At 41.0% G+C, this 12,547-nt stretch overlaps 1 protein-coding gene across 1 annotated transcript; it reads right to left on the reverse strand.

Annotated features, from left to right (window-relative positions):
- Window positions 1-781: 781 nt before the first annotated feature.
- On the reverse strand, window positions 782-9,023 carry STRAP (serine/threonine kinase receptor associated protein). The gene is made up of 10 exons (XM_086886043.1): window positions 8,251-9,023; window positions 7,093-7,228; window positions 6,213-6,294; window positions 5,870-5,942; window positions 5,111-5,207; window positions 4,016-4,153; window positions 3,509-3,645; window positions 2,717-2,866; window positions 2,056-2,121; window positions 782-1,729 (listed from the first exon to the last, which is right to left on the reverse strand). The coding sequence occupies exons 1-10, from the start codon at window positions 8,360-8,362 to the stop codon at window positions 1,662-1,664; spliced, it is 1,059 nt and encodes a 352-aa protein (XP_086742169.1). The 5' UTR covers window positions 8,363-9,023; the 3' UTR covers window positions 782-1,661.
- Window positions 9,024-12,547: the final 3,524 nt, after the last annotated feature.

Below are 12,547 nucleotides of genomic sequence, written 5' to 3' on the forward strand. Positions count from 1 at the left end.
CTTTAACTGTCCTGTAAGTAGTAGAGTGAATCTTGCCAATCAACTCTGTTGTCCTGCCACTTAATATTAAATCTGGGTTTTGCTGAAACTCTTACTGGTGATTTTTCAAACACTTGTTCATAACAGTACTTCAGTTTTGTGGGGTGTTTTTCATTTCTTTCAGTATTTTAATAGTTACTAAATATTAGGTTTTTATGACTATTAGTTGTTTCAGTTTTATGCATCCCAGAGCAAGCTGTAAATGCAGAATGAAGGACATGGTTTTCTAGTGAACTTGGGAACAGCTAGGTTAACAGCTGAACTTAATGGTAAAGGGTTTTTTCCCCAGCTAAAAGTTCTGAGAATCTATTCCAGACCTCTCTATGAAATGCTACAGAGCCTACTGCAAATATGGAATAAAACCTACAAGCACACAAGAAGTTTCACTGTGGGGCAAGGTGTTCCAAGTTCCTCATTTTAAACACATCCCATTTGTAAAATATAAGTTTCATGCTCTAATACTACATAGGGAGCCCTCATAAGCCTTAGTGGAATTATCAAGACTGAACCATTTAGCTGTAAATCAGAGTTGCTTGTTTTTAGAATGAAATTCAACTAGGTAACTGCAAATAGGTAGAGTCTGCAAAAACAGGACACTAAGGACAAGTATGAATATGAAAAAATCAAAAGGTGTGTGAATAAATATATAATAACATATAAAAAATATACTTTCTTCTTACCACACAGAATGCATTATGTAAAGCTTTCAGCATAACATTAAAGGAAATGACAAATAGAAGAATGGCATTTATTTTCTTTAATGAAGAAAATATGATTTGTAACCTTGAAAGAGTAACTTTTTTATCCAGTCTGGAAGACTAAACCCAAGCTTTACACAGATTTGCAGCCAGCCTCTGATATTTTCATGTACAACCAAATACTTCAGGCAGCACGTTTAATTTAGGAATTTTCACTGTTTTTCCTTTTAGAGACTCATGTTAACATTCAAACTTCAAAGAATAAAAAAAGATACAAAGCTTACAGATCAAAGAACTTGCCACCCTCTGTACCAACACTAAAACATTCTTTTGCTTTCTCTCTGTTTAGTACAAACCCAAAATGCCAAGGATTACGTGATTAATGTGGTTGCTTTTTCCATTCCATGAACCCAACGCTCAAAAGTAATGTACGAGTTTGGAGAGGCATTTTATTTAGACAACTGAAAACAGTTAAACATTCAGAAGCAGCATACAATGAAACAAAACCCGAACCAAATACTTTTAAGTACATAATCCCCTCTTTTCAACTAGAGCCAATTTTTCCAACTTTCAAGAAAAAAAAAAAAAAGGTAAAAGCCATTGTATCTCTTCTTCGTAATAATGAAAACACACTACAATGAGTCTAATTGAGATTGGAGAGACTGGATCTTGGCTTGCACACTTCTTTGAAAAGACAGTAGGCAGTTATGCCAAAAAGCCAGCAGAACTCTGCTACTTGTCTTTTGGGTTTTTATTTGGATGCTCAGTTCTCTTACAGACAACACCTAGCCAGTTCCACCGCATTCTCATCAATTACTGCCCATCTTTGCCCCACGGAGGGAGCGCACTCTGGAAGGCTGCTGTCTGTCACTGCTCACTTGATTTAGTCTCGCATGTCCATGTGTCACGTAACAGCTGCAGTAATCAGGCTTTCACTTCAGGAGTTGAGCTGTACACTGTATCTGAGTTTTCAGAGGCAATCTCTTCTGCAACTAAATAAAAAGGGTGTTACTTTACTTTAGATACATAAACCAAAGAAATGTTGCAAGGATTGCTTAAAGAGACCAGTTCTGTTTGTTTTCCCATTCAATGTGATCCAGCTGTTCTACCCCATCTGTTCTGCCTGCACAGCTCCAGTCACCAGTCTGGCACTTACCACATAATCAATGTCAGGCAAATGCATTCAAAGATCTTTTGAAAAGAGTGAAAAATACCAGAAAGCACTTGAGGGAAAGTACTTCTCCCATACTAAGGAATGCTATCATCTTGACTATCTTTTAACACTGAGGCAGTTGAAGCTGACAGTTCAGTTCATTACCTATTTCCTCCTCTGCAGTTCCTGGAAGGGTAGTCCTTGCTTTTGCTGCTTCTGCATTCTCTTCTTCTGTAGAGGAAGAGTAGAAAAACAAACAGTCAATACCTTCAGTTCCACCCACCCACCTTAATTAAAAAAGAAAAAAAAACTAATTTCCATGTAATCAGTGTTGAGGACAAACACTTGAGCAAGCAATGAATATCCACATGTAGTTATTGCCTCCCTCTCCCCAAGCTGAAAGAACCAGAGTACAATATAAAATAAAACTACCATCATCTACAATTCTTTCTAGAGTCTCTCTTTCAGAATTATAGAAGTGGTATCACATATTTCTCACTCTTTAACATAAAAATAAATCAGGCTCTTGGCTTAAATATCCTCAAAATGTCTATATTCAAAAAGCTTACTGGTATGCTCTTAATTGCTTACATGACAGCTACAAATGAACATCCTTCAATCTAACAGATATGAGGAGATCAGAAGCCCCCAGAGGACAGGAGTTACTGTAGGAAACTCAGTGTTCACCACTAATGAAATATTACTAATGACAGATATTAGTGTTTGCCACTAATGGCAATAATATTAAAGTATTAAATATTACATTTAATATTATTAAAGTGCACATGGAGTTGCCAGGTTTCACCAGGACCAAGCACACACTTACCAGGAACTACACACTTCCAAAGGCCATAGGTTTTCCCTACTGTTGTCTGCCACAGCCTTAGTGTGCCATCCTCAGAGCCACTTGCATATAACTCTCCATCGGGGCTAAATCTCACGCAGTGAATGGGACCAAAGTGCCCTTTGTAAGATTCTGAAGGGAATATGTCAAGACCATCAATTTCAAATTTCAGCCAACAGCTGAAATTTAAGTACAAATCGATCAGTTTCTGATATAAAACAGTTTCCATGAATGGGTGTGTCAGCAATAGGCTACAATAGGCAAGATATTAATGTTTCATTAACTGCAAGGAAAAAAGTGTTCAGTTATTCTTGACAGAACTGCAAAGCAAGGCAGCAGCACAGAGCACACATGCTCTGTTCCTTCAAACAGAGTTCTTTCCACAAACAACTTTAAATGAGAACTGGATAAATAAGAATATATGCTCTTTTTGAAATAAATTTGGCCAACACATCATATTTTTCATAAAATCTTGTAACTGACATATCTAATGAATAGTATAACAATTTAACATAAAGCTATTATAGCAATACAAAATAAGAATTTTTTTTAATAGGTGCAGATTGTTGAATGGATATTTTAATTAATTCTAGAATAATACTAGGTATACTGAGGTAGCAAAAAAGGTTTAACTGATTATATACATTTTCATCATCCTCTTGCACAGCATGCTATGCTAAGACCTTATTTGAGTATAATAGTTTATTTACTGGTCATTTTTCATTATTAATACCTATTTCAGAACTTCTTTATGATTATAGGAGACAAACATACCTAATTCTTCTCCTGTATTATAGTCATATTTATAGAGTTTAAAATCTTCACCACCTGCAACCAAACATTCTTTCGCAGGGTGAAGTGATGCAGAATTGATTGTAGCAGGTGCTTCAAATGATTTAATCTGCTCTAGACTGAGGGAGAAAAGTTGGTTAATAAAGTTCATATTAAAAAGAAAAAAAATCTTGAGAGCAAAGAAACTGTGATTCTACTAATCTCAACTGCTTTTACCAGAAATAGACTACAACCTCACAGAATTTCTGAAACAAGTTTTGCTACTTGCAAATCATGCTTGTCAAGTTAGAAATGAGTTTAGAATAAGTAAAACAAAAGCTCACACATACAGAACTACTTTCTGGACTATGTTTAAGCATGTAACTTCCTTTCTTGAAGCAGCATAGAGATGCCAGTTTTGACAACTTGCTGATTCCGGCCTCATACAGCCAGTTTTTACCCACAAGAAGCCCATTACTCCACCTATGAAAACTGGAGTTGTGGACTCACGTTTCTGCACTATGAAAAGCAATAGTCTTCCCATAGGTTATCACCAGTATCTGTCCTTCTGGAACATACTCCATGCTGCTCACTGACATTGCCACATTTAGTGACTTCACCTCAGTCATGGTACTCCGGTCCCAGAGGCTTGAAAGGAAACAAAAAGGGGAAAAAAAGACTCTCAACCTTCTGCAAATCAAACAATTTCCACCTCAAATCTATGACAAGACCTGGATCAAAAAAGGCACCCATCAAGGAACATGGTTTGGTTCCACAGGTACTTCACATCTTCAGTGGCTTTATCTGCATTCTCACCTAGGCCAAGCTTAAGACACATTCCTTTTTTTAAAATACTTCTAGCCTTTGCAGCTTAATGCTACAACATTTAATGGTATATACACACCATTTAGTTACTCAGTGATTCAGAGTAACTAAACTCAGTAATTGAGAGAGTAACTCTCTCTTGGAGATTAAAAATCTTAGTTTAAATCTCCTAAGCAACAGATCTTGAAGCAAGACTTGAAGATTCCATTTTGTCTTTTTACCTCCAAAGACAAAGAGGTACTAATCCAAATTTACAGAGGTTCACTATTCATTAAATATAGTTTTCTATCTAGCAGTGTAAGAGGTGTCTAAACAAAAATTAAATTGTGCTGCTATAACAAATAGAAATCCTTATTCATTAGCTGCATTTCTATTCTTGCAATTTGGAGAAAAACAAGCAGGACTTGCCTCCCGCCTATCCTGAACACGAGGAAATTGAAGACAAAGCAGCAATAGCTCAGGACAGTGTGCATGCAAAAGACCTCATCTATAAATTCATCTTCTTCAGGATTACAAAAGGCATAAATTTATTCCATGCAGGTCTCAAAGACCACCTCTTCTTATGAGGGAGAACACATTTATGAGCAGCACATGTTTATGGGGAAATTAGAACTATCAGCAAAATGATCTCTGACAGCAGAACAGAGCTGTATCAGGCATGCAGCTACAAAAATCTAGGATCAGGTAACTTGTGTTACTCATATCCTTTACCAAAATAACATAACTATATCCTCATATAAAGCATGAGAGTAAAGAAAACTGAAAGTTACTTTTTCTTACCGGACAGTTTTATCATCAGCTGAAAGAATCTGTTTGTCATCACTGCTCCATAAGGCTTTTTTAATGCCAGAAGTATGTCCACTGACAACATCCGGTTCTTAAAATAAAACCAAATATTTTAACACACCTAATAAAATGAAATAATGGCATGCAACAGTTTGGGGCCTTCCTTAAGCTACATGGATTTCCATCTATTAGAGACTGTAGAACTACTTCAATCACTTAGGACTTTATTTGCAGTTCTTATTCCAGGAACAGGATAAATGCAAAATGGATATCTGATTACCTAGTTTTCAAAAGCTTCACTAGGTGAACATCAAGGTTCTCTGGCTTCCTATCAACCATCAGCAGCTCACTATCAACATGACTTTAAACATGCTTACGTAAGTGGAGTCTTTTTTTCTTTCAGATGACTAAATTTTAATTAATTAGATCAATTTCTAGTATGTCTGCACTGAACTGAAACATGCTTTGCTTGATGTCTCATTCCTGGAAGTGTTCAAGACCAGGCTGGATGGGGCTTTAATCAACCTGCTCCAGCAGCCCATAGGACAGGGTTTAGAACAGGGTGATCTTTAAGGGCCTCTCCAGCCCAAGCAATTCTGGGACCCTTACACACCAAAGGTTACAGACATTACATTTGTAAAACAATCCTCAACACTGTTCTTTGTGATTCAGAACAGAAAGTAGCCCCTTAATTCCAGAACTTTTATTTAACTCAAGAAAGCTCCCAAGAATCAGTTTTAAAAGCAGACTCACCTGCTTCTGGCTTGCTCAAGTCATAGATACGCAAGAGCTTATCTTGTCCACCTGTTAACAGATAATTGCTATCCTGAAACAGAAGTTATAGAGAGTCAACTCTACTTCGAATCACAATACAGCTCTTGTCTCTTGTGAGTTAAAAATCACAGCTTCTCCCTCAAACAGCCTCTAACACACTTGTTATACATTAACCCTACAATCTTATAAACAAACAGCGAGTAAATAATTTTAGATTATTTACCTGTTAAGATACACAGTAAAAAAGCGAAGAATTAACTAACAGCAAAACATACTCAAGAGCTTATTTCCCTGGTGAATAAGGTATAAAGGTTTCTCATACCTGTGTAAAATCCACACTTTTGACAATGTGTTTGTGAGCCAGTGTGATTAGTTCATCGCCTGACACAGCATCCCACACTTTGCTAAACAGCAAGAGGAAATATTCAGATTTTAGAAGCACCAGGACAAATCAACCTGGACAGTCAGATGAATTTGTAAGCAATCGTCCCTGATACCACCACAACAATTTATCCTAAGTGCTATATTCTAAGTTGTAAACCAGTTAGTCAATAAGAATATTTTATATATTTTTACTAGAGCTTTCCTTGGACTATCCCACCACTTTCCTTTATCATGATCATCCAAACTAATTAACATTTTAGTTTGAAGATGAAGGTGGCTCTTCTCTGCAACTTCATTAATAGAATCTGCCCTCTACTAACAAGATTCAACTTGCAAAATATTCACTAATGCTGCACACAGCACAAAAAATGAACAAAAAACATCAAAGAACTAATTCACTAGAAGTTTATTGTAATAAAAAGAGGCTAACTGTGAGATGAAAAATAAAAATCCCTCTCTCAACTCTGCTACAACTACAGTGCCAGAGATTAGAGCTGCACAGAAAAGTTAAGTAAAAGTAAACCAGTAGGATAATTAAGCACATCAAGAAGCAATCATAGCTGTTCATCATGACAGAATTGAAAACCAGTATGATAATTAAGCACATCAGGAAGCAATCATAGCTGTTCATCATGACAGAATTATTTGTAGCTGCTTTCAATAAGGTAAGAGTCTAGGTTTTAATTTGGCTAGCCAAAAATAAGCTAACAGTTACTAAAGAGAAACAAATGTATCAGCAATTCAGTACAGGTATGTTATCACAGAAGAGCTACAGAATTAAATCGAAATACAGACCATGAAGCCAGTTCATCACTTACGCTGTGAAATCTGCTGCTGCTGTGGCTGCTTTAGTGGCATCTGTGTTCAGGGTGGCACCCCAAACAGCACCTTTATGACCCAGAAACGTGCCAATCCAGTCTCCCGTGTCCCCCTGGCGCAGCATAGGTTTGCCATCTTCCCAGAAACAAAACCAATGTTCAGGTAACATCAGGTAAAAGAAGGAAACAGTTTTTTAAAAGAAAAAAATATTCCCTTGCACCCCACACTTTACAAAGCCACTCTTTGCAGAGGGGTTTAAAAGTAGAGTTTAGACGTGCAGCTGTACTTGCTTCACGCATCTAAACTGTAGTGATATTCAAATACTGCAAATGAGATAAAAGTTTCCTGGTAAAAGTCTGCAACTTTGTTTTAGAATAGATGGAAGGTAGAAAGGAACATTTCACTTAGGTTTTAGTTTTAGTAAAGTTTTCTTCACGCAGCACAGATTTGGTTTGCTCTTTTATTTTAGTTTGGAACAATATTATGAGGCCATCAGTACGCAGAAAAAAGTCTCATGGTTGCAGTGAGATATGATTAAAACACACAGTAATACAAAAATAAAATAGCAATAGAAAGCCCGTCCTATCATCAGTTTTTTCTGGAAGGCTCTCAGAGAGTTGCTCACACAAGATGTAGAGCTGAAGTACTTCAAGGCAGAAAGGAATGTCCTTTAAAACTTATGCATGCAAAAGATTAAAATATACACGTACGAAGATAAAATGCTATTCCCACAGCGACAAAGATGCCGTGTCCAGCAAGGCAAGGCAGCTGCCCTGGTCAAACCGGAGCTCGCTTTAAATCTACAGCCCAGGTACACAGGCGGTGGAAAGGGGAAGTTTTACAAACAAACCATTCCGGAGACCTCGCAGCCCCCGGCCAGCCGGGATCCAACCACCGGGCGCATGCGGGCTCCGACACCCCCCGGCCAACCCGGCAATGAAAGCAGCAGGGAAGAAAAGCGGCTGTCCGCTCCCTTCGTCATTCCAGAGCACACTGAGGCGGTGTCACCACCCCGAGTGGCCAGGACAGCCCCCCGAGACCCCTCCCGCCCCTCCGACACCCCTCGGCACGGCCATGCGCGGCCTACGAGCGGCGGGGCTCCCCCACGCCCACCCCCGGGGCGGGGGATCCCGAACAAAGCGGCCCGTCCCGCTCACCCTTGCAGGCGCTGATGAGGAAATATCCGTAGGGGGTGACGCCGCTGAAGGCCAGGTCCACCACGGGCCGCGTGTGGCCGGAGCAGGTGAGCGGGGTCTGCCTCATGGCCATGGCGGCGGCAGCAGGGGCCTGGGCAGGGCACGAGTCCGGCGGCCCGGCGGGAGCGGCGGCGGCGGCAGCGGCGGGGGAAGTGACGGGCAGGAAGCGCTTCCCGGCGGACGCGCGTCAGCGCGGGGGCGCGCCCGCCGCGGCACCGCCCCGCCAGGGGGACGAGCCCGCACCGCCCCTCACCCGCTCCCTGAGGGGACGGCGAGCACCATCCCGCTCCGTGAGGGAGCGGCGAGCACCATGCCGCTCCAGGAGGGAACGGCGAGCACCATCCCGCTCCGTGAGGGAGCGGCGAGCACCATCCCGCTCCGTGAGGGAGCGGCGAGCACCATCCCGCTCCAGGAGGGAACGGCGAGCACCATCCCGCTCCATGAGGGAACAGCGAGCTCCTCGCCGTCCCGTTCCTCCCTCATCCCGCTCCATGAGGGACTAGCGAGCTCTTCGCCGTCCCGTTTCTTCCTCATCCTGCTCCGTGAGGGAAGTAGAGACATCCCCGTCTCGTTCAGCCACCATCCCGCTCCTTGAGGGAATAGCGACCTCATCGCTGTCCCGTTCATCCCCCCATGGGCTCTCTGAGGGAGCAGCGACCACATCCCCGGTCCCATTCATCCACCATCCCGCTTCACGAATAGCGACCTCATCGCCGTCCCGTTCATCCTGCCAGGAAAATTAATCCGCGTACACCAGAGGTTTATGTCCGAAAAGGAGACAAAGGAGTCCTGTAACTTTATTCGAATAGAGGGAGAGATCACGGCCATTTCCCAAGAAATTGTTAGAGGACGCAGCCTCCTTTTTATCCTAATTTCCAGGCTGCATTTCCCTCTCTCTTCCCCCATTGGCTGAGGTACTTGACAGGTACATTTCCGAATCACCTAATATCGCCTGAATCGCCCTTTCTAATGTGTACCCCCCTCCCATTTCTTTTTCCTTGTGTTTTCTCTAAATCCAGAGATTTAGCACAGTCTTGAGTGACTAACAGTCTCTGTCAACTAGTGAAATTTATGGTTCCCAACATTGTTTCTTTCACCTCCCAGTATCTGGCTTTATCTACCATCACGCCCACAGCTTGTTTGTAAAGACACCTCCTTATTCCTCTCAATCCCCTCATCCCACTTCCCAAAGGAATAGCGACCTCATCGCTGTCCAGTCCATCTGCTCATCCTACCCCCAGAGGGAACAGCAACCTCCTCGCCATTCCATCCATCCATCCATCCATCCATCCATCATCCATCCATCCATCCATCATCCATCCATCCATCCTTCATCCATCCATCCATCATCCATCCATCCATCCATCATCCATCCATCATCCATCCATCATCCATCCATCCATCCATCATCCATCCATCATCCATCCATCCATCATCCATCCATCCATCCATCCATCCATCCATCCATTATCCATCCATCCATCCATCATCCATCCATCCATCCTTCATCCATCCATCCATCATCCATCATCCATCCTTCATCCATCCATCCTTCATCCATCCATCCATCCATCCATCCATCCTTCATCCATCCATCATCCATCCATCCATCCATCATCCATCCATCCATCCATCCTTCATCCATCCATCCATCATCCATCATCCATCCATCCTTCATCCATCCATCCATCCATCCATCCATCCATCCATCCATCATCCATCCATTCTCCATCCATCTATCATCCATCCATCCATCATCTGTCCATCCATCCATCCATCCATCCTCCATCCATCATCCATCCATCCATCCATCCATCCATCCATCATCCATCCATCATCTGTCCATCCATCCATCATCTGTCCATCCATCCATCCATCCATCCTCCATCCATCCATCCATCCATCCGTCCATCCTCAGGTGGTCCCAGGGCTGTGACCAAGGTCCCTCAGTGCCATGCTCACTCCTAAACCTGCAGCAAGTGACTCCTGCCAAAAGGCAGCCTTGCTTTTCCTGCAGGGCAGGCTCTCCCCACAGCTCACTGAGGAACCTGATCGGCCTTTCCAGCTGGGAAGGCGATAGGAAAGCCCTGAAGGACGTGGGGATTTCAGGGATACGCAGCAGCACCCGTCTGCTTGGGCATTTTTATGCCAAAGACGAGTTGTTGGTGGTGTCTGGACTTGCCCTCAGAAGCGTCTAAGGATGGCATTTGAAAATGTGTCACCACCCTTACCCAAAGATGAGGGGAGTGGTGTTTCTCAGAATCAGAATGATTGACAGTTAATCATCTCCTTTTTCTCTTAAGCCTTACAACTAGGAAAAGTATTTAAATCATTAACCAAAAATTGAAGTTGGAGCTGCCTGCAGACTTCCACAGCTTCATTTAAAAGATAAGGCACTGTTTTTCACATTCTTCTGGTATTTTATTTCTCATCCCAGGGTTCTCAGAAGTGACTCCTAAAGATTTTATAACTTCATGACTCATTTTCAGGCATACTGACACTGTGGATCAACAGTTTCTCCATGGAGAAACTACATGGACGTTTCCAGTGTCTTTAAACTTTCCTGGATTTTTTCAAAACAAAAATGTATTACTTCTACATTTTCATTTTTCAAAATCTTATCTAAGCATAGGGCTATGTCTCCTTGGTAGAAATGCTATTGGGGTTTACATTTTTAAAAATTCTTCTGGTAACTAATGTTGTCAACTTTTTCAGTGGAAAAAAAAATAATCCTAAGGGTTGGTACAAAGAAAACCTTAAATTACCTGATTAGAATTCAAGGTTGAGAAACAGAAAGAATGGGAAGATTGTGTTTGGGGAAGTTTACTTTTAATGATTTCATAGCTGTGATTCATTTTGTCTTCTGTTGATTTTCCACCTGCACAAACCTTATGACATCCACTTAGGAAGACACAAAATCAATAATGGGCAGAGAAAGGCAGAAATATTTCAAATTTGCCAGTAAGTAGCTGAAAATCAGAAAAGAAGAAAAATGATGGAGACGTGAAACCTATGAAATCTAAACATCCCACTAGGCCAAGCAGAATTACAGGGTATTGGAAAATATGACTAAGGTCATATGGAATTAATTTTGAAAATAAACCTGTCTACATTTTTTCTTAAAGTCTCCAAAGCTGGTGCTAGGCCTAACTCAGGATTCAGATCCTGAAATCAGATTGGTTTTTTAGCAGCAGTCTCAGACTTTCTCTCTGGTAGCACCTCCATTGAAATAGTTTATTCCCCCACAGTCTGAAAATGCTTGCTTTTAAAATACACTAATTTTGTGCCCTCAGAGGGCACAACTCTCTGTACCTGCTTTGCTTAATACAGAATTTTTTAAAGGAGGTAGGAACTGTGAAATAGGCTTCAGTTTTCAAGAAATTCTAGACATGGTACAAGAAAAAGAAGATGAAAACAAGTTATTATTTACAAATGGAAGTTTAACAACCTTAAAAAAAAAAAAAAAAAGTAATACTGAGTTTTGTTGTTTTAAACACAGATATTATGTATCCTGTTCCTGTGATTGAATTCTCTCAGAAATGTTGCTGGCAATAAATAAAGCTATCCTAGTGAAACGTTATGATTCTGTTGCTATGATTACAATGAATAATGCAGAGAGTCAATGAAGTAGATGTGTTAATTATACATATTTACATTTCCAAAGACTCACTTCTTCTCTTGTGGGTGTCACAGTCAGAAATACATTGTCTCGCCACTGAGTGGAGCTCCTTACGTATTTATTAGTGCAGTAAAACTAACAGAGCTCCAACTGTGAGCTGACCTAGTGATGGTTATTTCAATTTGTGCCTGGCATCTGCGTGGGCACGGCACTCAACAAGTTACTAAATGCTTAATTCTCTAAAATTAATTAGCTAAACAGGTAAATGGAAATCTCCAAGACACAGCAGCAGGGCTTTGTTAATAGACCTCAAATATGAGTTATTTTAATGAATAGCAAAACATTCAGTGTAGTTAATTTCTCTACCTCTGTTCTTTTATTTTGGGGGTTTTCTCAGTTGGTTGATTGATTTTTTGTTTGTTTGTTTGGGAAATGCCCTGCATTAATCTGCACAGCTAATTTAGGGAGGGAAAAAAATGAAAGAAATAAAAAGCAGAGGACTTGCTGTTTGCTGAAGGATGATGTGTTACAGATGCTGCATGCAGATACGTGAGAGCAATTGCAGAGCTGGGTTTCCACAGCGGGGATAATTAAAAATGAGTGCCAGCCTTGAGCAGTCAATTATCACTGAGTAACAAG

Source organism: Cyanistes caeruleus, chromosome 4 (genome assembly GCF_971803275.1).
Source record: "Cyanistes caeruleus chromosome 4, bCyaCae1.hap1.1, whole genome shotgun sequence".
Taxonomy (NCBI): domain Eukaryota; kingdom Metazoa; phylum Chordata; class Aves; order Passeriformes; family Paridae; genus Cyanistes; species Cyanistes caeruleus.